The following is a 24,763-nucleotide window of genomic DNA, read 5'->3' on the forward strand; positions in this document are numbered from 1 at the left end:
CGAGGATGGGTGAGACGAGGAAGAGGAGACGAGGATGGGTGAGATGGGGAAGAGGAGACGAGGATGGGTGAGACGAGGATGGGTGAGACGAGGAAGAGGAGACGAGGATGGGTGAGATGGGGAAGAGGAGACGAGGATGGGTGAGACGAGGATGGGTGAGATCGGGAAGAGGAGGCGAGGATGGGTGAGATGAGGGAAAAGGAGACGAGTCAAAGGAAGGAAAGGAAGGAAATAATTGTCGGAGGGAGGCATGAGTTGAGGAACAGGAGAAGAGGAAAGGAGAGAGGAAAGAGAATACGAAAGGAAAAGAGATAAAGAACGACGCACAATGAAGACAGGAATGAAAAAAGGAGTGAAGGACATGAAATGAGGGAAGACAGAAAAAATGGATGGAAGGAGGAAAGGAAGGAAGGAGCGAGTGAGGGAAACGGAGTAAGGAAGGAAGTGATGTAATAAAAACAATAACACTCACTTTGATTGGCATTCCTGTGCAGTGCAGCCCAAATGGGAAGAGGCATTTCTTCCCTTTCAGAGACTGGTAACCAACAGCAAACTAGAGAGAAAAGTCAGATCTCGTCATCGTCTCTCAGACTGCAGGAGGACGCGTTGGAGGAAGACTCACCTCACACTTCGACAAGCTGAACGTGTGACCGAGGTGCAACCGGCCGTTCATGTACGGGTAAGGGAAGGTGACGAAGAATTTGTTTTTGCTGGAAAGAAAAAGAATATATGAAATGGATATAATACGGGGAAACTATTAGCTTCAAAGGCTCAGTCTTGGTATGTAAACTGCAACTCTGAACTTTACTAAGATTTTTTATTTTCCTAAATGGCAAAAAAAACCTCCTCTGAAGCCTGTTAAATTGCATCAGGAGAGATCAGTTAACCCTCCTGTTACCTTTGGGGTCAATTTGACCCCATTACATTTTTAAAGTCTCGAAATAATTTGTTTTGCTTCGTATTTCATGACTTTTCCTAATTTATTGGGGACAACAGGGTAAACACAAAATTGACATGATGAGATGTTTTCCCTGTCCTGGACCCAACGTGTACACATCGGTGTTCTTTGGGGTCAATTTGACCCCAGGCTGTTTTTCACTGTGTAAAACATAAGAAATATATTACAAACATTGGTTTTGTTTGGGTATTTTTTTAATTTAAAGGGCTATTTAGGTCGTCAACAAACAAACATAAAGTACCTGACACTTAAAGATGGGGACAAATATAAATTCTATTAATGTTCTGGAGGTTTAAAGGGTAAAAGATGTTAGTAAATCTAAAGGTAATAGGAGGGTTAAAGGAAGCGCACCTGCAACAACACAATGCTCTGGCATTCCTGAGAACAGCAATCTATGATAATTGCTTTCTTAAAAGTGTTGGATTATTAAAAGTGTGACACGTGACCATATGGTGCTTCTTTATATCAGATACTCACTTGGTGCTTTCCCCAACTGTGGTCGGTGCATCGCATTCAAACGCCTTCTCCTTCTCCCATTTCTCCTGCACCTCGATCTCGATCTTTCTCAAGAAGTCCAACTTTGCGGTTCCCTTCCGCTCCTAGAATACAAGGAAGTGCAAGAGTTATAGATCATGAGAGAAAATACAGTCCAGCAATAGCTGGAATTTAACTGAATAAACTTGATCTGATGACACGAATACACTTCAAGGAAACTCTTAAGAACACGATAATGTAATGTATTACATTAGTGTTAAAATATATAGAATAACAAACAAGAAAACAACTGTAATCTATTGTTAAACTCAGACAGATTTATTTTAAGGTACACAGTTGACTCGACAACTAGCTATCTTATGTTAGCTAACGTAACTACTAGCTACAGTAAGTTAACAAAACCACTTCCTAGGAAACGGCATTAAATATTTTAAACTGTCGACAAATGGAGCATACAACCCACCGTCATTTCGACCCAAATTACGAGCAATTTGGGAGAATTGTTCTATTGTTTCGACAGTAGAAACAGCAGAAGTAGTTTCCAGTTTGACAAGAGAAAACCCACGCCACTGGTGCCTGGCTGACGACACACACACAAGCAGCGTCTCGCAGAGCATTCTGGGAAATGTAGTCTGGTGAACTTTTCAGGAATATTATTGATATCCAGTAAACTATGACCCTTTTTTTTCATTTTCTTCGTTAATATTACCAATTTTAATACAAATGGCCTAATACGCCGCTGATATAAACACCGTGAACACCGCTGAATATAGCTAAATGACACGACATCATTTCCAACGGCCGTTGGTCTCCGGCCCCGCGTTACGACAATTCAACTTGTGTTGCCAATGCCGTAAAGCACCTCGATCCCGACCTGCCAGTGAAGAGAGAGAGACAGAAGGCCTTAAAGCTTATAAATTTATAGACGATGAGAGCAGGGTTATCCAAACGCACTTTCATTTTATAGACAGTATTATCGTCTTTGCCTCACAATGATCATAGAGAACGTTGAAGCCCTGAAGTCGTGGCTGGCGAAACTCCTGGAGCCGATGTGAGTGTGCACTTATAATGGCATTTAGCTCGCGTCGGCTCGTAGCTGCGTTAGCTCGCGAGCCAGCGGGTTAGCCGGGGCATCAATGGGGGACTTGCTCGAATCTGATGGCGAATTCTTGCACGAGTTAGCAACACACACAAAAAACACAATTGCTAGCCCGCTTTCTACAAGAAAAGGAGGGAGAGAGACTACCCGCCGTGGAGGGCGATGCCGTTGTGCACGACGTAAAGCGATTTGTCGGGCGGTTATTTTCGATTAGTTCGGCACGTTGTTGGCCCGCGATGATGAGACTTTTAACGCAGCGCTATCGAGCTGCAGCAGGTAACTTGCAACGCTTCTGGCGTTACTTGAGATTAAAGCGGGTGCTTCTCAACTATATCCAGCGTTGGGTTATTTAGTTATTAAATATATAAGAACTGTGTGCTCTTGAGTTACCATAGTTACATGCACTTACTTCGGCTCCTTGGCTAAAACATTAAATGGCGTTGTAATGAGGAGAACGTGCAGATGGATGCATTTGTGAATTTACGTATTTACCAACGTGATTAACGATGAGATGGTGTAGAGACTGGCAGGTGGTGTTATGCACACACACACACACACACACACACTGTTTAGGTTGAGGCGATGCAGTAATAGTTGCCTCATGTCTTAGCAAATAAAAGCATGTTCTCAAAGCTGCTGCACGTTATCAACTTGTACATAACACATTCTCACTGACCTTTTATTTTCAGTTTTTGAGAGTGTATAGTTAGACATTTAGTTATTTATTAGCTTGAAGTTGTCGAGAGTGTTTTCCTTTGGCTGTAGCAATGTTGTACAATGCATGGTTTGGGTTACACTTGTAACGACTACCTTTTTAGGTTTTGTTTTGGACATTTCTGCATGCACGGTTGGGCACCAGTGGATAGTATAGGGCAGTTGGTTTAGCTATGCGTTTGAATTCTCTAGTTTTCAATAATTAAGAAGTTTGTGGTTCTTAAAGTAAAATTCTGGATTGCTGAATTCTGAGAATGTGTAATTGATCCTACAGATGTGACGCTGACCCCTCTGCATTGGCCAACTATGTGGTGGCTCTTGTGAAGAAGGACAAATCGGAGAAAGATCTGAAGGCACTGTGTGCCGATCAGCTGGACGTCTTCCTTCAGAAAGGTACGAGGGGCGCGTCGCACAAAGCTTCTCTGCCGATTCGCCTGAATGCAACACGCCGCGTCGGCCCGCCGCTCTCGTTGGTCAAGAAAGTTGTGCAGAAGGTTTCCCCCCTGGCAGAGATTTCTATTTTATTTGAGTTACTTTAAGTTATTCACTTAAAGATGCAGAGGCTGTCCACTCATCCACACGTTATCCTCTTTATGTCTTCAGCTTGTTTTGAAGAAGGCCTAAACTTGTTTTCACTTGAATTATATATTCATTTTACTTTTAATTGCACCGTAGAATCACTGTATTTGATTGTGTGTCTCGGCGATAACTTTTAACTCAGGGTTTTAAAATTACACTTTTGGTTCTTTGCCCTGCAACACATCGTCTTGGGTTTAGTTTTGAAATTTAAATTCCTTGATTCTTTAATCATTCCTGCACAGAGCAAATTAAGTAACCGGTCATTTGAAGATTGCACTCAAAATACATGCTTTAAATGACTTTTTGTGTGTGTGTGTGGACTTTGGATGTATTTATTGCAGCCGGGAGCAGATAAACCTCCAGGAGGAATGTCAGTTAATGTTATGCCTGAAGGCCAATAGTCCCTTTTCACAACAGTCTTTTTGACATGGCGAGGTAAAAACAAGGGTAATTGATCAAATTAATTACCGTCCCGTTCTATTTTAAGCCAGCGTGCACAATGCCTGGCCCCCTTGCCCCCCTGAATGCAACAGGATCATAATTAATGTTTATAAATTGTTCATTCAGGGGAAATTGTCAAAACTGCATATGAATCAATAACAGCTTAACTCTAGTGACGTGCTTCAATAACAGCTTCAATGTATACACGTGCTTCAATAACAGCTTCAATGTATACACGTGCTTCAATAACAGCTTCTTGTCGTCGTTGCAGAGACAACAGGATTTGTCGATAAGCTGTTTGAAAGTCTGACGACCAAGAATTACCTTGGAAACCCCGTTGCCAAGGAAGCACCGAAAGAAGAAGTCAAACCGCCTGCAGTCAAAGCTGAGGGTGTGGAGGTAAGAAGAGTGACTGAAGGTGTGGAGGTCAGAGAGACTGACGGTGTGGAGGTAAGAGTGACTGACGGTGTGGAGGTCAGAGAGACTGACGGTGTGGAGGTCAGAGAGACTGACGGTGTGGAGGTAAGAGAGACTGACGGTGTGGAGGTAAGAGTGAGAGCCTGTGATGTAGCAAGGGAATAAATATAAATAAATACAGGAATAAATAAATAAATGCTTGAATAAGTGTATAAATAAATACAGAAATAAATAAATGTATAAATAAATACAGGAATTAAAAAATAAATGCTTGAATAAATGTATAAATAAATACAGAAATAAATAAATGCTTGAATACATGTATAAATAAATAAATGCAGAAATAAATAATTGTATGAATAAATACACAAATACATTTATTTATTTATTCATGCATTTATTTATTTATACCTAAGACATTTTATGTCCTCCATAATTGAGCAGCATCGGCCCTTTTGCTTTTTAAAATCTATTCATTTGACATTGTTTTTGTTCACCTGCACTAGAGACTACTTGAGTGTGTGAGTGTTCAATCTGACCGCCACAACAATGGAGGAGGACGGGGCTAAAATATAAAGTACAACACAAACAAGCCGCTCCCAGAAATGGGCTTCAGTCTTTTTGCTCTTCAATTGAATTGCTTTTATTTTGTAGAGCTCCCAAAACACAAATTTTCCTCTGAGTGCTTTACAGTCTGTACACCAGGGGTGCTCACACTTTTTCAGCATGCGAGCTACTTATTATGTGACCAAGTCAAGGCGATCGACCGATGGGGGGGAGGTGGTGCTGAGGTCGCTGAGCGAGCCGAAGGATTGTTGACGGGGGTGCTAGTGACTTTTTTGCTCCGTCCCAATGCGCACAAAACCGGTGTGCAGCGCAGAGCGCAGACGGGCAGCAGAGGACTGTTAACGCGACACGTAGAGACAGAAATGACATGCTGCTGCTGTAATGTGGCGCTATAGAGAAAGTGACAGGGGGGCGGGCCACATTTTTTTTATGTCATGCGATCTACCATACAACGCCGCGATCGACTGGCAGGTCGCCGCGATCGACTCGACCGGTAGATCGCGATCGGCGTATTGAGCACCCCTGCTGTACACATACGACCTCCTTTGTCCCGGGACCCTCTCATTGGCACAGCAAGCAACCCCTCTCCAAAAAAAGAGAAACCCTTAACTGGGAGGAAAGAAGACTAGAAAAGCTCAGAGCGGCCTCCCCGTTAAATGGCGCCGTGCTCGGAAAATAGAAAGCGGCTGCAACTATGTATTTTTTCTCCAGGCATCTGCGTGTGGTTCTTGCATCATTTCGAACAATTGGGTAAAAAAAAAGTTGCAGAAACCAAAGCGCTGCATGGACAGAAGCCCCTTGTGCAACATGCGTTACAATAAGACTGATCAGACACCGCTAACTGAAGTCGGTTGTGCATATCACAGAAAATGTTGATTCCCTCCACTGTAAACCCGAACGTCCAAATTAATCAAATAGATTAAGTGTATATATAGTGTATACTCAAAGTTTTAGAAAAAGTTCTACTAACTTAAATATGTCAAGTTGGTGTAACGTGTTCTTCTTTTTGAGTAATTGCAACTAATATCTTTTTATTTAATGGAACTATTTTGTGTCTAAGTAAGCTTAACTTAAAAACATAACTTAAGTCCAACTTAATATAATTAAATAATTCCATGCTAAGAATGATAAAGTCCTGTTATTTCTATTGTTTTAAATAAGGATGATTTAAAAATACAATAAATGCTTCACCAAATAATTAAAATCGATCATAACAAATAATCCCTAACCCTATTAAAATAGTAAGAATTTGATGGGGGAAAATGGTTGGAAATGCATTAGACATTAGTGGAATACAAAATATATTTATTTTATCAATGTGTTGTATTTTTATTTGGAGTTAAATATCCTATATATTTTACTTAAGTGTTGATCAGCTGCAGGGATCATTTGTAAGTCCCCTGTAGCATCTCGGGACAACATCTCACAGCAAAGAGGTTAACCTGGAAATTCACATTCGATGAAGGACTTATAGAGCAACGGATTTGATGAATATCTCATTGCATATTTTATAGAACGCTGTACACACACATCTTAGAGTTCACGCCAAGTAACCGTTTGTTTTCTTCTCCCTCGAGGCTGAAACTCCAGAGGAAGACAGAGGACCCCGGCGGAGGAGAAGTCCAGCGAGAAACCGCGGCGACTTCACGGATGCCAGGTACGGCCGAGCCTCCCAGAGCCGCCTCACGTCGGAGCGGACGCCACCGCTGGGCGCTTGATTCTCGTAGCATCAAGCTAACGCAGGTCCTTCGCGTCGTCAGGAGGAGAACACGATTTTGCATGTTCTCCTGGAGAACCGATCTCAACGCGTGGATGAATTACACGTTTACTCTGACGTCGTGCTGTTAGCGTGATGCCCTGGTATCCAGCAGCCGGTCCCCAGACTGTAACACGCCTATAACACGCCACGAACACGCCACTGTTTGTTTATGTTTATTAAGGATCCCCATCAGGCTACACCGTATTGGAGACTATTCTTCCTGGGGTCCAGGCAAAAATATTACAATTACAATACAAATAATATTGTATTTTGGGGTATTTTGCTACCCAAAAAACATAGTAAATATTATAACTCCAAGAAAATAACCACAATACAAGGAATTTTTTGAATATTAAAATGGTTTTAACAATACTTTCTTAATAATAATACAAATACATAAAATGATCAATTATCACAAAAACACTTGGACTTAGAAAACAACATTTAAAGTAAAATAATAATAAAAATACCTAAAATAATAACTTAATCTACTATAATTTCCTTTCTGATTATTGCTGCCCTAAGTGTTGGTGTTCGTTCTCTTCAGGACAACAAAGTGTTTACTCGGCTTTGGTCTGCCATAAATCTTCATCAGCATTAAGACGGCGACAAAAAAACATAAATAAAACGTAAACATCCTCCCAGTTTTATTTATTCTGAGCAATTAATATTCCTTCCTGTGCTTTTATTGTGTAACGTTAGTGCAACTCGACACTTCCTGCAGATTTTGAAGACCGGGAGCCTTTTAGGGACTGAACAGGGTTATGCTGTAATATTAAAATTAGGGCTGGGCAACGATTACAATTTTTAATCGCGATTAATCGCATGATTTCCCTGATTAATCGCGATTAATCGCATTTGTATACGCAAAATCCAATAATTAATTCAAAAGTAGTGTATAGCGCACTTCTATTTTAAATGTTCTGCCATATGAACTAAAGTGCCATAAAATCTGCCAGGACATTGTCCAACGCAGTTATGCAGAGACACTGTGACAGAGCGCTGGAGACTGAAGCAGGGACATGATCAAAGGCAGTCGTCTGGCAGCAGCGATCATCTCTGGTGCTCTATCTGCTCAGTGTGGTGACTTTATTTGACACATTCCACTGCTGTGCAACTTCAGTAAAGTGTCCCGCGCACGTTTCAGCAGAATGTCTCCTCTGTTTTCATCAGTCAGGGCGTGTGAATGCAGCGCCCACTTCTCATCAATATAATGCAGTCACTCCGAGGTCATTGTGGTTACCGAGTGATGTCCAGTAGGGTGACCAGATTTGAGTTTGTGGGTGGGGGGGGGTGCTGAGATTAAACATCTCTCTTGTTCTGCCTGTTTTGTGATATACATGCCTAAAAGGTGCCTAATATTTCTAGACTGAAATAATATCGGCATTATAATTATTATAACTGAGGATTTTTTTGTTGCCTATTTTGTGGAGCCCTCAGGACGTGGTGCCCTCCGCACAGCGCGTAGTGCGCTATGGGAGCGGCGGCGCTGGTCGTAGTTTACAGCACAAACAACAATGAACTAGTGGAGGCAGCAAGGTGCTCCGTGTTGCCAGGTTGGAGATGGTGAAGTATCGTACCAAAGGCTCAACATGGTTGTATTTGGGGGATAATTATCGTGTATCTGGCAACCCTGAGATCGGTCGACCAATGACTGTTCTCTATACTGGGAGATACCATTTCCACAACTTGTAAGGGGTAAATACTAGTTTATGAAAACCCAGAGAAACACAAATATCCGACGAAGCAAAATCCGACATTTTTGGAATCCCTGCCGGACGCATTCTTTAGGTCTCAGAAGCAGGACATGTCCGGGGAAAGAGGACGTCTGGTCCCCCGATGTCCAGTCGTCCCCATGAGAGCAACAGCACGTTGTGAAGCTGTCGCTTTGCAGTCCTCTCCTTGTCATACAGCTCGTGTATTCTCCGTGTGACGTGTGTCTTGAGGGCGTCTCATACCTGCCATCATTTGTTGAGATTCTCCATGTTTGTTAAACCGCGAATGACTTTCTTTTCCGGCTCCGCAGCAATCAGTAGCAGACCTTTACAAAATAAAAGCCTGTGAGCAACACACTTTTACAATAATAAAATAAATAATAAAACCTGCGTTAACGCGCGATAAAATAATTGTCGGCGTTAATTAATTGATGCGTAAACGCAAGATTAACGCGTTAACGTGCCCAGCCCTAATTAAAATACATTTAGAAACATGTAAACAAGAGAGGCCTTTCACTTTTATATAAGATATGAGGCTATTCTTGCCAAACAAGGACAATTAAAAGCACCGCTCGATTAAATTCTTCTCAACTCGATGCCTTCTTCTTTCTTTAAATACAGGCCGCTCGAGCGTATTTACGTTGACCTCCATTCACAGCCCTCCTCCACGTGTCTGCTGGACTCAGAACACGCCTACAGATCATATTATTGACGTGTGCGCTCCCTCTCAACTCGCCAGCAGGGGCCGCGACGACAGGCGGCGGGATGAGCGCAAGCGGCGCGATTTCGACCGGCACCTGAAGCCCGGGAGCGACTCCATCCGGGAGCGCGAGCGCCACGAGCGCCGCCGGGGCAGCCCGCGGGGGCGGAGCTACAGCCGGAGCCCCAGCCGGAGCCGGAGCGGCAGCCGGGGGAAGAGCAGGGACGTGGAGCACAGAGGAGGCAGAGGTGAGAGAAAGGGAGGGAGTGGGTTCTCCAACAGCCAATGGCGGCAGCTCGGGGGAGGGGTTGAGGGGGTCGGACCCTGGAGAAGTTCCCAGAGCTCCCGTGATGCAGACGGGCTGCCGGAGGCTCCTGGGCGCTTCAGGTTGCGGAGAGTCGGCGGTAGCGGAGTTCTGGATGCAGCCGCTCGTGTTCTCCTCTCTCGTGTTCTCCTCTCGTGTTCTCCTCTCTCGTGTTCTCCTCTCTCGGCGCGTCTCTGAATCGGTCGGGAGCCATGTGGACGACTCTGAAACCGCATCAGTGGGGATTCAACCCCGCGGCCTGGAACCGGCCGTACCCCCCGCGGGGTTACGGTAACCCACGCCGACGGCTCGGGGGTTTGGACGTCTCCTGTTTTCATTCACTCTGATACGCGTTTGTCCTCGTCTTTTTTACAGACTTCAAGTCAAAGTTTGAGTTGGAGCGGAAGAACCCGGACTGCTTCTCCTCCTCCAACACGTCGGGCTCCCAGCAGCAGCAGCAGCAGCACCCGTCGCCTCTCCTGCCGCTGCCCCTCCCCCCGCCCGCGCCCCTGCACCCGTTTTCCGCCCCCTCGCCGTCCGCCGGCGTCTCCGCGGCCGGCGGCCTCCCCCCGGCGACGCCGGCCCACCTGCCCGACAGCACCACGGACAGCTGGTCCGGCTACTACAGCGCCCAGCGGCAGGACGGCGGCGGCGGTGGCGGCAAGCCGTTCGGCAACAAGAGCGTGTCGCTCAAGCAGCGCTGCAGGGATTACGACGGTAGGAACCCAGACGATCGGCGCGTTCCGCCGTTGTTTTTGGATCTAAAAAACAACGTGCCGTGTTTGTTGTGTGTCAAGGTTTAGCTTCTGAGCCGTTTCCCCGGGAGGGTTTCTGATTGCCTTGTTTAGTCTCATCGCTAATGACCTCTGTTAGACACCTCGCCCGTCCCCAGTGAAAAGGCAGAAGCCAGCAGGCTTTCACCCCGGAGACACCGAGGGGTTAAACTTACCCGCTTGTCCCTGAAGCACACACCGCATCTGCCACAGTGCCCCAACACGGCCACTAGGGACCCCGTTCCTTAATGAGACTGTGGGGTAAATACATGCGCTCCGTCTCCGCTGCTTCGGACTTTTTTATCATATTTTTGACTTCTCAGGGCCCCAAAACCCCTGAGAAGGATTCAGGGTTCGTACGGTCACGGGAAAGCTGGAAAAGTCCTGGAAATTTTAAAATGGTTATTATATTTCCTTTTCTGGAAAAGTCCTAGAGAAAGAAAGAAAATCCTCGAAGTTTTGGAAAAGTCATGGAAATTTGTTATATTCATTTACGCTGAGTTTTATATAATTAATATACTTTTTAAAAGGATGACGCTCTAAATAGAAGCCGCCATACGCTCATTCATACTCGCACATTTCTCCGCGCTGCAAGTGAACGCACCGTAACTGAAAAGACGTAAATGTTTATTCTTGTAATCTAAACTATTGTTTCATTCATTTGAGTCATATGGTTATTTACTGGATGCTCTGGAATCCTCTTTGTTAGTTTAAATATGACATTTTCTCAAATGTTGGTCATGGTAATTTGGTTTAAAGTCCTGGACACCCATTGGTCGACATGTGAACGACCCCTGAGGATTACAGGAGGTGGGGGGGTGCCAGAGCATGTTTGTGTGTGTGCGTGTGTGTGTGTGTGTGTGTGTGTGTGTGTGTGTGTGTGTGAGTAAATGAAAAAGCTAAAGTTTTAATGTCTCTCCCACACAGAAAAGGGGTTCTGTGTCCGCGGCGACCTTTGTCTCTTCGACCACGGAAACGACCCGCTCATTGTGGACGACGTCAATCTTCCCAACATGATCCCCTTCCCCCCGCCGCCCGTCATGCCCCCGATCACCGAGCCGCCCCCCCCCCTCCGGATGCCCGTGATGCCGCCCTTTGGCCAGCCTCCGCCCCCAGGCGTCTTCCCTATGAACGGTAGGTAGTACCAACACCACCCTGGTGCATGAGGTGCAGACAGGGGAGGAAATTTACCTTTTTTTTTTTTAGGGGGTAATTTTTCCCCCACTGACTGAACTCAAGGGGCATTAAAAAATAAATTCAATATATAACTACTATATTTATTCAGGCGTACAGTACATGAGCAATTATCATAAAAATGGCAATAATAAGACTGTTAGGCAGTAGTCTACAGATTCAATCTGAAACATAAATCAGGTGATCATATTCAATTTTATTCTTATTTATTTGTGGTTATTTATTGTTACCTTTTTTTAAACAACTTTTAACAATTATTTTTTGTTTGTTTTTATAATTCAAAATTATATTTATTGTTTTTTCAGGTTCCCAAGGTGTATGGCTTCCACCACTTAAATACGATTGATTATATGTTGTGCTATATGTCCTGTAGCCTTTAATTTGACCTGATATCTCTGTTTATGTTTAAGCTCCTTTACCGGCGTGTTAAAGCAAACCGTTTGGCATGATGCACATTTTAGTCGCGTGGGTACACCTGTGATGCACCTGTGTCTCCCTCAGGACCCCCACCGATAGCACCCGGTGGCATCGACGCCCCCAACCACCAAACGGCGATCGCTTCTTCTCCTCCCGTCCGACCGCCCGGCGTGGGGATGCCGCCCACTCACCCTCCTCCTCCGCTGCCACCCTCGTCCTCGTCGGTGTCTCTTCGGCCCCAATATGTCCAGTCAGAATGTGAGCTGGGAGGATTTAGGGAATTCTGTTTGTGATGCGATATATATATATAGATACACACACATATATATATATATACACACATATATATATGTGTATGTATTTATATATGTATTTATTCATATGTGTGTATATATATATATGTGTATTTATTGATATGTGTGTATATATATATGTATTTATTGATATATATATATATGTCTGTATTTATATATATGTATATGTGTGTATTTATATATGTGTGTGTATATATATATATATTGGTGTGTTTATATGTAGGTGTGTCTTCATACTGCAGTAGCGGCATCTGGCCACACGGCGGCGCTGTTTATTTACCTAAGACAAAGTAGCAGTGAGCCACACGTGAACTCTGCAGGTCTTATTGTGTCTCTTCTCTCAGACTTCAGCTCGTGAATAATTCTGATTCAACACAAAATGGAGGTTTATTTTGAGTTGAGTAGAAACTTTAATTTAACTCCGAATCCGGCAAAATGATTTGTCCCGTTTTGTTAAGTTTAGTGTCTCAAGATAAGAGTTTCATCTTATTTATCATCTTAGGATATATATTATTTTTTTCTATTTGTGTAATTTTACTTTTTTTTTTACTATGCATGTAATTGGATTCTCAATATGAATTATTTAAATGAGTAAAGTTGCTGGAACTTCATTTAAACTCACGACATTCTTTACAACTGATTTGTGCTGCCAAGTCACTGAATGCCAGCGGCTACTTATTTATTCATCCAGTGCTGCTGGATTTCATCGTGTCGTTTCATTCTCGATTCCTTGGTGGTGGGTTTTTTTCACATTTCTATGGCAGTTAAAACATTTTTTTTGTTTTTTAGATAACTACGATCCAGAGGCCTACAACCCGGAGTCGCCGGGCCTCACGGCGGCCGGCCGTAACCCGTACCGACAGTTCATCCCCCGGGTCCAGACCCAGCGCTCCAACCTCATCGGCCTCACCTCCAACGAGGGCCAAGGGTCCAGAGGTAGATCGGCTTCTTAGTCATAACTCTGGGGTAACGGCCAGAGGCAGCGGAGCAAATGGACAGATGTTTTAGATATTTTAAATCCAGGGGCAATAAAAAATAAATTTGGGAATTTTTTTGAAACTTGTGAAATAACATTTAACTTTTGTTCAAAAATAATAAATATACTTATTTAAGCTCACAGTATATGAGCAATTTATTTAAAAAATGCAATAATAAGACTATTAGGCAGTAATGAGACTATTAGGCAGTAATGAGACTATTAGGCAGTAATAAGACAATTAGGCAGTAATAAGACAATTAGGCAGTAATAAGACAATTAGGCAGTAATGAGACTATCAGGCAGTAATGAGACTATTAGGCAGTAATGAGACTATTAGGCAGTAATGAGACTATTAGGCAGTAATGAGACTATTAGGCATGAGACTATCAGGCAGTAATGAGACTATCAGGCAGTAATGAGACTATCGGGCAGTAATGAGACTATTGGGCAGTAATGAGACTATTGGGCAGTAATGAGACTATTAGGCAGTAATGAGACTATTTGGCAGTAATAAGACTATTAGGCAGTAATGAGACTATTTGGCAGTAATGAGACTATTAGGCAGTAATGAGACTATTTGGCAGTAATAAGACTATTAGGCAGTAATGAGACTATTAGGCAGTAATGAGACTATCGGGCAGTAATGAGACTATTAGGCAGTAATGAGACTATTGGGCAGTAATGAGACTATTAGGCAGTAATGAGACTATTTGGCAGTAATAAGACTATTAGGCAGTAATGAGACTATTAGGCAGTAATGAGACTATTAGGCAGTAATGAGACTATCGGGCAGTAATGAGACTATTGGGCAGTAATGAGACTATTGGGCAGTAATGAGACTATTAGGCATGAGACTATCGGGCAGTAATGAGACTATTGGGCAGTAATGAGACTATCGGGCAGTAATGAGACTATTGGGCAGTAATGAGACTATCGGGCAGTAATGAGACTATCGGGCAGTAATGAGACTATTGGGCAGTAATGAGACTATTGGGCAGTAATGAGACTATTTGGCAGTAATGAGACTATTGGGCAGTAATGAGACTATTTGGCAGTAATGAGACTATTGGGCAGTAATGAGACTATTAGGCAGTAATGAGACTATTAGGCAGTAATGAGACTATTAGGCAGTAGTCTACAGATTCAAAGTGTTTTCTTAAATTCTTTTGAACAAAAAGAAAACAAATCAGACAATTATAATCAATTTTATTCTTTATTCTTTGTGGTTTTTAATAATAATAATAATAATACATTTTATTTGGAGGCGCCTTTCACGTCACCCACGGTCACCTTACAAAAAAATAAAGCAAGATAAAAGCATGAATGATAGAAACAACATTAAAACAGAACATCAACATAAAGACAAGTGAAGTGCACATGTACCAGTTATAGAGAGTTTATTATTATTATATTTTATATACAACCATTAACAATTATAACTTATTTCTTTGGGGGGGTTTTATAATTGAAAATTATATTTATTGATTATTTTTTTTGTACATAGCTAGTACAGATAGGACACACAACAAAGAACACAAATAGAACGCTATTAAATTATGGGGACATTTTTCTAACCCTCTAGTGACGTCGGGGGCAACATTATATTTCTTGGGGGCTGTTTTGACCTTTGACCTGCTGTGTTTCCGACGCTGGGCTGATATTTGATTCGTGAAGTCTGAACACCTGTGAATCCCGTGTTTTGATCTTCTAGCTGCCAACATTGTGATCCAGACGGAACCCGCCACGGCGGCCAGCGCTCCGGGCGGCAGCGCCTCCCGCTTCAACCCGGAGCTCGACGCCAGGAAGAGGAGCATGGGGCCGGCGGTCGCCGAGGCGCCCGCGCTCAAGAAACCCTGGATGGAGAAGTACGGGTCTTAGAAACATCGCTCCAAGAATAAGAGGGTGCAGGTCATTTTTTAAGCTTGCATCGCACGTGAACCGTACTGCACCGGGGCGGCGTGCAAAGATCCCGTCACACCCCCCCCCCCCCCCCTGTTCTCGTAAAGGTAACGGGAGCCTCGCTTCAAGCCGAGGTGACTCATAGTTCAAGAGCCCATCTTTTGTGTCAGTTGTGGGAAGAAGGCGTTGCTTCATCTGGGTCCACTGGTACGACGTCTTAAGTGTCACCAGTAACTCGTACGGGGTCAGCAGCTTTATGATGAAGGCAGAAACTGGAGCCCCGGGCCGTGACTCTGGGCTGCACTTCACTGCCACCACCATCATCATCGTCATCATCATCGTCGACATCGTGAGCTTGTCTGCTTTTTATTCTAAATGAATCTTCTCCTGCTTCCAGGCCGAGCTTCAGCCCCAACAACCAGCACATGAGCGCGTTCCCCAAGAGGTACCACTACGTCAACACCAAGCTGGAGGTGCGCAAGATCCCCCGAGACCTCAACAACATCACCAAGCTCAACGAGCACTTCAGCAAGTTTGGAACCATCGTCAACATCCAGGTAAACGGGCGTCGCTTTCCACCCCCCCCCCCCCCCCCCCCGCCGCCTGAATACAGCGTCGGAAACACACGAGGGCAAACTGCCCCGTAGAAATATAGTTCTGCCCCTGATTTCATCAGGAGAGGGGCAGAAAATGCATAATTATAATAATATATAATTCTATATTAATATAACCCATAATTATAATACATTAATAGCGTTTTATTTTGAAAAGTCATGAAATATGAAGCAAAAAAAAAAATGATGTCAATGATTTTTAACATTGAATGGGGTCAAATTGACCCCAAAGGTCACAGGAGGGTGAAGAAGTTCCCCTCGGCGTCTCCAGGTCCTCACTCTGCTCCGCCTCCAGGTGGTGTTCGGTGGAGACCCGGAGGCGGCGCTGATCCAGTACACGATGAACGAGGAGGCCCGGCGGGCCATCTCCAGCACGGAGGCGGTGCTCAACAACCGCTTCATCCGTGTGTATTGGCACCGCGAGCCGGGCGCCACGGCGGCGGGCGCGCTCCAGGAGCAGAGCTCCGGCAGCCAGGCGGCCGGGCCGGCGCCCTGCCAGCTGCAGCACGGCGCCCTGCACACGGTGAGCAGGCCGCCGTCTTCTGACACGCCGACGTCTCGCTTCTGCAACCACGAGGAACGATATTTATTTGTGTATTTGTGTGTTCTCCCGTCAGGGGATCAAGCAGCACAGTCCGGCCGCCTACGTGCTGAACAAGACGGTCCCCAAGCCCCGCGTCGTGCCGGGCTTCACGGCCGCAGCCAAGCCCGACGGCGCCAACGCAGACGCCGTCGCCGTACGTTGACCTGTGTGTGTGTGTGTGTGTGTGTGTGTCAGTGTGTGTGTTTGTGCGGGTGTGCGATTTTAAAATGAATGATTTGTTGGAATACGAAGCTCAGTCATGTCTCCAGAGGATTCTCTGAAGTCGGTTTAAGTCGACCACATTCTGCTTCGTACGCTCACAGCGCCGCCGCTGAAACCGCTACTGTGTGTCTTTACACTATCTTAGTGTTTTGTGAATAGTGTTTTTTTACCCAGAATGCACTCTTGCGTGTGATCACTGCCTCGGCGCTCGTTCTGCGGACTGAATGTCTCTCTCTCTCGCTCTCTCTCTCTCTCTCGTAGGTGGCGTCTGCGCTCATGAGCACCCAGAGGAGCCCGTACGCCTCGCCGGCCCTCAAGTCGTCCTCAAAGAGCTTCGGGAAAACGGGAAAAGCTCTCGAAGCTCAGGAGATCCTCAAGAAGAAACAGGCAAGCAGGCTTCACTTGATAACGCACCTGTAAAGCAGAGCGGGAGTAAAGAGGCCACCTAGGGGAGAGAGAGAGGAGACTGGGGGGGAGAGAGAGAGGGAGGAGAGAGAGAGAGAGAGAGGAGACCGTGGGGGGAGACAATGTCACCAACAGCAAACGGCGTGTTTTCCACCTCCTGTGAATGTATTTTTGTATCTTTCCTTCATGTAGGAGACCCTGAAGCTGCAGCAGGACATGAGGAAGAAGAAGCAGGAGATGTTGAAGTCACAGATCGAGTGCCAGAAGGTGAGACCCCCCCCCGCGTGGCCTTCAGGGTCCGTACGGTCACGGAAAACCTGAAGAAGTCCTGGAGATATATTTTTAAAAAGTCCCGAAAGTTTTGGAAAAGTCCTGGAAATGTTGTTATAATGTTCATTAACGCTGAGTTTTAAATCATTAATATCCTTTTAAAAGAAATCTCTGAATATAAGTCGGCGTACGCTCTTTCATACTCGCACATTTTTCCGCGCTGCAAGTGAACGCACCGTTACTGAAAAGACATACATTTAAGGTTAGACTGTATGCTTTGGAATTGTTATTGTTAGTTTATATACAACACGTCTCCTTCTTGTCCTTCTTCTTTTTCTTCTTCTTCTTCTTGTCCTTCTTCTTGTCCATCTTCCCCTTCTTCTCATTGTCCTTCTTTTTCTTCTCCTTCTTGTCCTTCTATTTGTCCATCTTCTTCTTCCCTTTCTTCTCATTGTCCTTCTTCTCTTTCTTGTCCTTCTATTTGTCCATCTTCTTCCCCTTCTTCTCCCCTTTCTTCTCATTTTCCTTCTTGTCTATCTTCTTCTCATTGTCCTTCTTTCCTCTTCTCCTTCTTGTCCTTCTTCTTCGTTTCCTTCTTCTTCTTGTCCTACTTCTTCTTCTTCTTCTTGTCCTTCATCTTCTTCTTCTTGTCCTTTGTTTTCTTGTTCTTCTTCTTGTCCTACTTCATCTTCTTCTCCATTCCAGGCCTTGATCAACCGCCTGGAGAAGAACCGAGCCATGAGGCCCGAGGAGCGCGCCAACACCATGAAGACGCTGAAGGAGCTGACGGAGAAGATCGCCCAGCTGCAGAGCGAGATGAGCCCCGCCTCCCAGGTAGCCAGTGCTAAAGCCAACCACGGCCAGTCGAAGACAAAGACTGACGTAAGTGTTGGGCCCGCCAGGTCGGGGGCTTTGTGTCCTTCACACCAGAGACATGGCCGCTGTAGAAACACGTAGAACCTCTGGGTCGGGCAGCACATTTAGAATCACTTCTTAAAACCCATTTTTATAAAACAGCTTTTAAGTGATCTCGTCCTTTTATGCAGAACTTTGCTTCCCCTAATTTAGTTAGTCTATCTTTTATTTAAATTTTAATATATATTTTTAAATGTTATATTTGTTTCTTACATTGTTTTTAAAGCTGCTATATAAATAAAGTTATTATTATTTTTATTCCTCCAGTTTTTTTATTGAAATTTTAATATATATTTTTCAATGTTATATTTGTTTCTTACATTGTTTTTAAAGTTGCTATATATATAAAGTTATTATTATTATTCCTCCAGGTTTTTTTATTTACATTTACACACTTTAATTTTCTTAATAAACTCTGTAAGAACCCTGTTATTTGTTCTATGCTTTAATTTGTCATGGAAAACCTGGAAAAGTCATGGATTTTTAAAAAATTTTTTCCAAGGCCTGGAAAAGTCCTGGAAAAAACTTAAATCCCAAGTTCATATGTTTCATTTACGCCGAGTTTAAAATAATTGCTATGTTTTTAAAAGAAAGACGGTCAAAATATAAGCCGGCATGAGAATGAACCTTTATATAAATGTTTATTCTTTTAATTTAAACTATTGTCTCTCATTCATTTGAGTCATTTAAGGTTATTTACTGTATTTTTTTGGAATTCTTATTGGGTTTTTTTAAATCTCAATGTCCTCACTTTTTCATCGTATACACCGAGATTTCAGTTTGTTCATGGAAAATTTGGTTTAAAGTCCTGAAAATCGATTTTTCTAAATGTGTAAGAACCCTGAAATAAACGAGGGTAAACAAATTAAATAAATAAATCATGGAATTGTTTTGTTTAACGAGATGTGATCTAAATGTTGGACAAACGTGTGGCGTTCTTTCTACGATGGAAGTCCTCTTGTTCTTCCAGCTTCACGTCGTGAACCTTAAGTCACTTGTTCCCTGAGAAAGGCCTTCAGGAGAACTCTGACATGTAGATTATTTTTCAGTTCTTGTTGACCTAACCTCTGTTTGCCGCTGACCTTTTGTTCCAGTTCAGGTTCTCTTGTTGTTGTTGTTGACGTGTCGGCAGCCGGAGACACGAGAAGTTCTTACACGCCGTGTTTTATGTTTCAGGCCCAGAAGGAGCTACTGGACGCCGAGCTGGACTTCCACAAGAAGATCAACTCTGGAGAAGACACGACGGACCTGAAGAGGAAGCTGGGGCAGCTGCAGGTGGAGGTAATGCACACGCACACACATAACCACTCACGCATATACACGCACACGCACACAACCACACACACACACACACATAACCACTCACGCATATCCACACACACACACACACATAACCACTCACGCATATCCACACACACACACACACATAACCACTCGCGCATATCCACACACACACACACACACATAACCACTCACACACACACACACATAACCACTCGCGCATATCCACACACACACACACACACATAACTACTCACGCATATCCACACACACACACACACACACACACATATATATCACACACACACACACACACACATAACTACTCACGCATATCCACACACACACACACACATAACCACTCGCGCATATCCACACACACACACACACACATAACTACTCACGCATATACACACACACACACATAACTACTCACGCATATCCACACACACACACACACACATAACCACACATATCCACACACACACACACATAACCACTCTCGCATATCCACACACACACACACATAACCACTCGCGCATATCCACACACACACACACACACACATAACCACTCGCGCATATCCACACACACACACACATAACTACTCACGCATATCCACACACATAACCACTCGCTCATATCCACACACACACACATGCATATCCACACACACACTCATAACCACTCACGCATATCCACACACACACACACACACATAACCACTCGCGCATATCCACACACACACATGCATATCCACACACACACTCATAACCACTCGCGCATATCCACACACACGCACACAAACACACACACACACACCCATAACCAATCACGCATACACACACACACACACACCCATAACCAATCACGCATACCCACACACACACACACACACCCATAACCAATCACGCATACCCACACACACACACACACACACCCATAACCAATCACGCATAACCACACACACTCGCATACACACACAAACACATGCATATCCACACACACCTAGCGCACACACAAACAAACATAACCACACACACATGCATAGACACATACGCAGACACACGCACATAACCACACAAAAGCATTACCACACGCATGCATTCTCGCACACAGACACACACACATAACTACACACACGCATGAATAGACACAGACACATGCATAGACACACACATAACCACACAAAAGCATTATCACACACATGCATAATCGCACACAGACACACACGCACATAACCACACGCATATATGAATTCAGATGTGATGCTCGACGCACGATGAATAAACACGACGGTTGTTTTCTAACACTGAACCGGATCCGTCCTCCGTTTTGTTCAGGCCACTCGGTTGGGTCTGATCCGGCCCCCGGCGGGTCGGGGGCGGGGTCGGGGGAAGATGGCGCCGGATCCCGGGTCGGCGCACGCGGGCCGCGGCAGAGGGCGGAGCCGCGAGATGATGATGGCTCGCGGCGGCACCGTGAACCGCATGGTGGTGGACCACCGGCCCCGGGCCCTCGCCATCCTGGGGGTCACGCAGGAGGAGAAGGAGGAGCTTATGCCGCACTTTGTGGTGAGGACCGCGGCGCCGACTCGCCGCGCGCCGAGAATTCCACCGCCGCGAAACACCGATTCATTTTTATTTTGTAACGCCGTAGAATTTCGGCGAGGTCGAAGACGTCCGAGACCAAGACGCCAACAGCGTCGTCATGACCTTCAAGACGCGGAGCGAAGCCGAGAACGTGAGCGTCGCCAAAAACTATTACAGATAATAACCGAATGAATATTATTGACTGGAACCAAAGCCACCGAATCCAAGTCCGCCGGTTTGTTTCCTCCAGGCGGCGAACCAGGGGGCAAAGTTCAAAGGTCGCGTGCTGCAGATCTCCTGGTACAAGCCGAAGACGCCTTTGGCTACGGCGGAGCCGGAGGTGGAGGAGGCCAAAGATGAGGACAATACGGTATGACACACACACACACACCACACACCTCGGTAACCTGGAGAGGAGGAGAGTACGGCGAATGCCACCAAGTATTCCGTGAACGGTGTCTCGATGACGTGTTTTTCAGATGGACTTTCTTTAGTGTTTAGATTTATAATTCTAAAGCTCTTCGTGAATAAATATAGTGTCTCGTCGGAGTTTGCCATTTTCTTTTAAATTTCCCGCCGTTCATACCACACGAAAACAGACAGGAAGTGGTAAAGTAATAAAGCCCGCCTCCTGCTTGATCCGATTGGCTGCCTCGGCCGCGTGACGTTGATGAGCGGTGCGACTCCGCGCCTCGCGCTTAGACGTTGAGAATACTTTAACTTTTATGCGCGCCTAGAAAACGCTCAAAACGTAGCGCACGGCTTTTTATAAGGCGCTCATGAAAGGAAAACAACGGTTTAGCTGGCGGCGCGTTTACTCGCGGCGGAAATCCTCCATACAGTACTTTGATGGTTTTTTTTTTAGGTTGCGTATCTTTTTGCCACCACGGGGCAGATAAGGGCCGGTGCAGATAAAAAAACATTTCTCGCTAATTTTCCTCCGTAGTCCCGAGAGACGAATAATAATAATAATATATTGGATTTATATAGCGCTTTATAGAAATCTCAGACGCTTAAGACGCTTTAGATGTCGTAAAACAAACCTAAAACAACGTTCATGAGAGAGAATGTTTCTCTTGAGCTTCCAGATGAAGCTCAGCTGCCGGTTAAGCGGTTCATTCCTTCGTCTGTCCGTCACGCACGAGCCGAGAAACGTTAAAAAAAAAACCTTCTCCCTCATTTAAAGTGACGGCGCTCTATTTATTTCCCGCAGAAGGAGGCGAGCTCTTATTTGCCCGCCGGCGAAGTCGAAGAAGAGGAGGAAGACGACGACGAAGACGACGAGTACGAGAGCCGCTCTTGGAGACGATGAAGGCCGACTGCGTCGCTTCCTCTTTTCTTTTTTCGCGTGTGGAGAAAGAATCAGAAATATAATCGTTTTTTTTTTTTGGCGGGGGGGGATTTTGAAACTAAAAATAATTTTAGACTCGAATGGAAGTAAACAATGTTTTTACTTTACTGTAAATCCAAAAGAGGTTCGGAGGGCCGGTTGTTTTGTACCCCCGACTGAACGATGATTTAAAACGTCTCACTTTTGCTGAGAAAGATAAAAGTTAAGTTGTTCTTCCCAGAGAACCCGATGTCCGTGTGCAAACCAGATTATTAATATCAGTCGTGCACAACATTTGTGTCTGCTGTGAATCCGTATTTTTATACATCCTGTATTTAAGCTCTCTCTTTCTCCCGCTTTTTGCTTTTTCTTTTTTTAAACGGCGTCCTCTGTTCACGGCGTCCTCCCGACGACCTTCTGTCGCCGACACACAGATGTTTATTTATTTTTCCGGTGCTTGAATGCCCCGTGTTGTTTTTCCCTCGTTCCACCTTGAGCCCAACAACACGTCTGACCCCCGCTGGCGCCCGGCGTTCTGCACGGCGTGAGAACTCTAAGCCATGTTTACAAGCCCCCCCCGGCCGCTCTGTGAGCTGAACTCTCTCGCTCTCGCTCTCGCTCTCTCTCTCTGCGTCCACTGAGACAGAGAATTCACTGGTTTGATTCCCCCGCTCACCCAAAGGGACGAGGGTCACATCACGAGAGAGAGGCAGGGAGAGAGAGAGGGACAGGAGTTTGAATGTAACACGGAACAGTTGATTTTAATATATATCTATGTATAGATACACACATATATAGATGTATCTATATATATATATATAGATATGTGTGTATATATAGATACATTTATAAATGTATCTATATATAGATATATATGTGTGTATATATAGATACATTTATAAATGTATCTATATATAGATATATTTATGTGTGTATCTATATATAGATACATTTATATGTATATCTATATAGATGTTTAAATGTATCGATATATAGATGTTTAAATGTGTATATATAGATACACATGTCTATGTATATATATCTATAAATATATATATACACATATATAGATAGATGTATCTATATATACATGTGTATATCTATATATAGATATTTGTCTATAGATACATATACACCTCTATATGTGTATATATAGATGGAGAAATATATATATATGTGTATATATCTATACATTTATTTGCCTTACACAATCAGCGGACGGCTGACTTTTTACAAGATGTGTGATTTACTTTTGTAAATGCTTAAAAGAGAAACGACCATTTGAGTTTCTTTTGGTTGTGAACTGCCAGCGAGTTCGGGTTCTGTCGGGTCGAGCGGCGCCGCAGCCACGCTCCATCTCTCTGTGGAACACGCTGGCGGTGGACTTGAACGTCTCTGAACCCAAAACACAAAGCCGGTCCCGACACACACCGCTTTTATTTAGCCACAGAGTTCTGTGTTTTAGAGGAACGACAGTCCTGTTACTTTATTAAAGTTTATAATATTGCACGTTTTTAGTTTTTGGGGGGCTTCCCTTGAACAGCCAGTGTTTCCACGCAGCCTCGCGACGTGTTGTTGGGCTCAGAACTCAAACTCATCATATCCAAGGACGCAGCCAATCGGGTCGAAGCACCCAAAAGAGAAGTCGCTTTTATTAGTTACCGTAACCGTGACGACTGGACTCACAGGTGCGGGTAGAGATCGTCCTGCATGTCCAGAGATGCGTCTGCCTGTCTGGGAGCATCGGGAACATGCAGTGAAACGCATCGCGTGGTTTCCTCCCGCCGACGGAGGCGTAGCGCTCTTATTTTGAAATTCATATCTTGCCGTTTAACCGCCCGGACGCCTCCAGCAGCGACCTCATGCCCCGTTTTAAACTATCGAGAGCGGCTCGGTAGTTTAACACGAGTTCCCCGTGTGATATTTTTATTTATATGAGGTCACGTGTGTGTGTGTGTGTGTGTGTGTAGGACGAATCGACACAGGTGAGGGGGTCTGCCTGTGTAGGTGAAGGCCCCCCCCCCCTTTTTTTTTTTTTACTATCTTCTGTAAACTATCACAATGGTGTAAAAAAAAAACTGTACATGTTTATTGGATAATAGTTTTGGATTTGTTACTGTTTATATTTGCAGGATGTGGATGTATTTTTGTTTGTAAAAAAAAAAAAAGGAGTTCTAATTTACTAGCATGTTTGCTTTTGCCAATAAAGATGGAGGAATGGGGGCTG

At 44.4% G+C, this 24,763-nt stretch overlaps 2 protein-coding genes across 5 annotated transcripts in view; one reads left to right on the forward strand and one right to left on the reverse strand.

The window, feature by feature from the left end:
• The window catches only part of lars1b (leucyl-tRNA synthetase 1b), a 34,940-nt gene extending 32,908 nt beyond the window's left edge, over positions 1–2,032 (reverse strand). The window contains exons 1-4 of the mRNA XM_056444147.1: positions 1,917–2,032; positions 1,436–1,557; positions 623–710; positions 473–553 (exon numbers count right to left, since the gene is read on the reverse strand). Coding sequence (XP_056300122.1) covers positions 473–553; positions 623–710; positions 1,436–1,557; positions 1,917–1,922 — 297 coding nt within the window. The 5' untranslated portion in view covers positions 1,923–2,032. The remainder of the gene's footprint in view (positions 1–472; positions 554–622; positions 711–1,435; positions 1,558–1,916) is intronic.
• Positions 2,033–2,101: 69 nt separating this feature from the next.
• Positions 2,102–23,291, forward strand: rbm27 (RNA binding motif protein 27). 4 transcript variants are annotated; one of them, XM_056444177.1, is made up of 21 exons: positions 2,102–2,504; positions 3,541–3,659; positions 4,558–4,685; positions 6,848–6,927; positions 9,484–9,692; positions 10,124–10,465; positions 11,449–11,655; positions 12,217–12,390; positions 13,236–13,382; positions 15,137–15,290; positions 15,722–15,881; positions 16,234–16,461; positions 16,556–16,675; positions 17,005–17,130; positions 17,341–17,415; positions 18,124–18,255; positions 19,510–19,614; positions 20,958–21,188; positions 21,274–21,357; positions 21,457–21,576; positions 22,420–23,291. In XM_056444177.1, exons 1-21 carry the CDS (start codon positions 2,446–2,448, stop codon positions 22,516–22,518), a joined length of 3,099 nt encoding a protein of 1,032 aa, XP_056300152.1. In that variant the 5' UTR covers positions 2,102–2,445; the 3' UTR covers positions 22,519–23,291. The 4 variants fall into 4 exon arrangements, with proteins under 4 accessions (XP_056300152.1, XP_056300161.1, XP_056300134.1 ...); XM_056444186.1 differs by having other exon boundaries at positions 2,103–2,504; positions 18,124–18,252; XM_056444159.1 differs by having other exon boundaries at positions 2,104–2,504; positions 18,124–18,300.
• Positions 23,292–24,763: the final 1,472 nt, after the last annotated feature.

The sequence above is a fragment of the Pseudoliparis swirei genome, chromosome 3 (genome assembly GCF_029220125.1).
Source record: "Pseudoliparis swirei isolate HS2019 ecotype Mariana Trench chromosome 3, NWPU_hadal_v1, whole genome shotgun sequence".
In the NCBI taxonomy this organism is placed as follows: domain Eukaryota; kingdom Metazoa; phylum Chordata; class Actinopteri; order Perciformes; family Liparidae; genus Pseudoliparis; species Pseudoliparis swirei.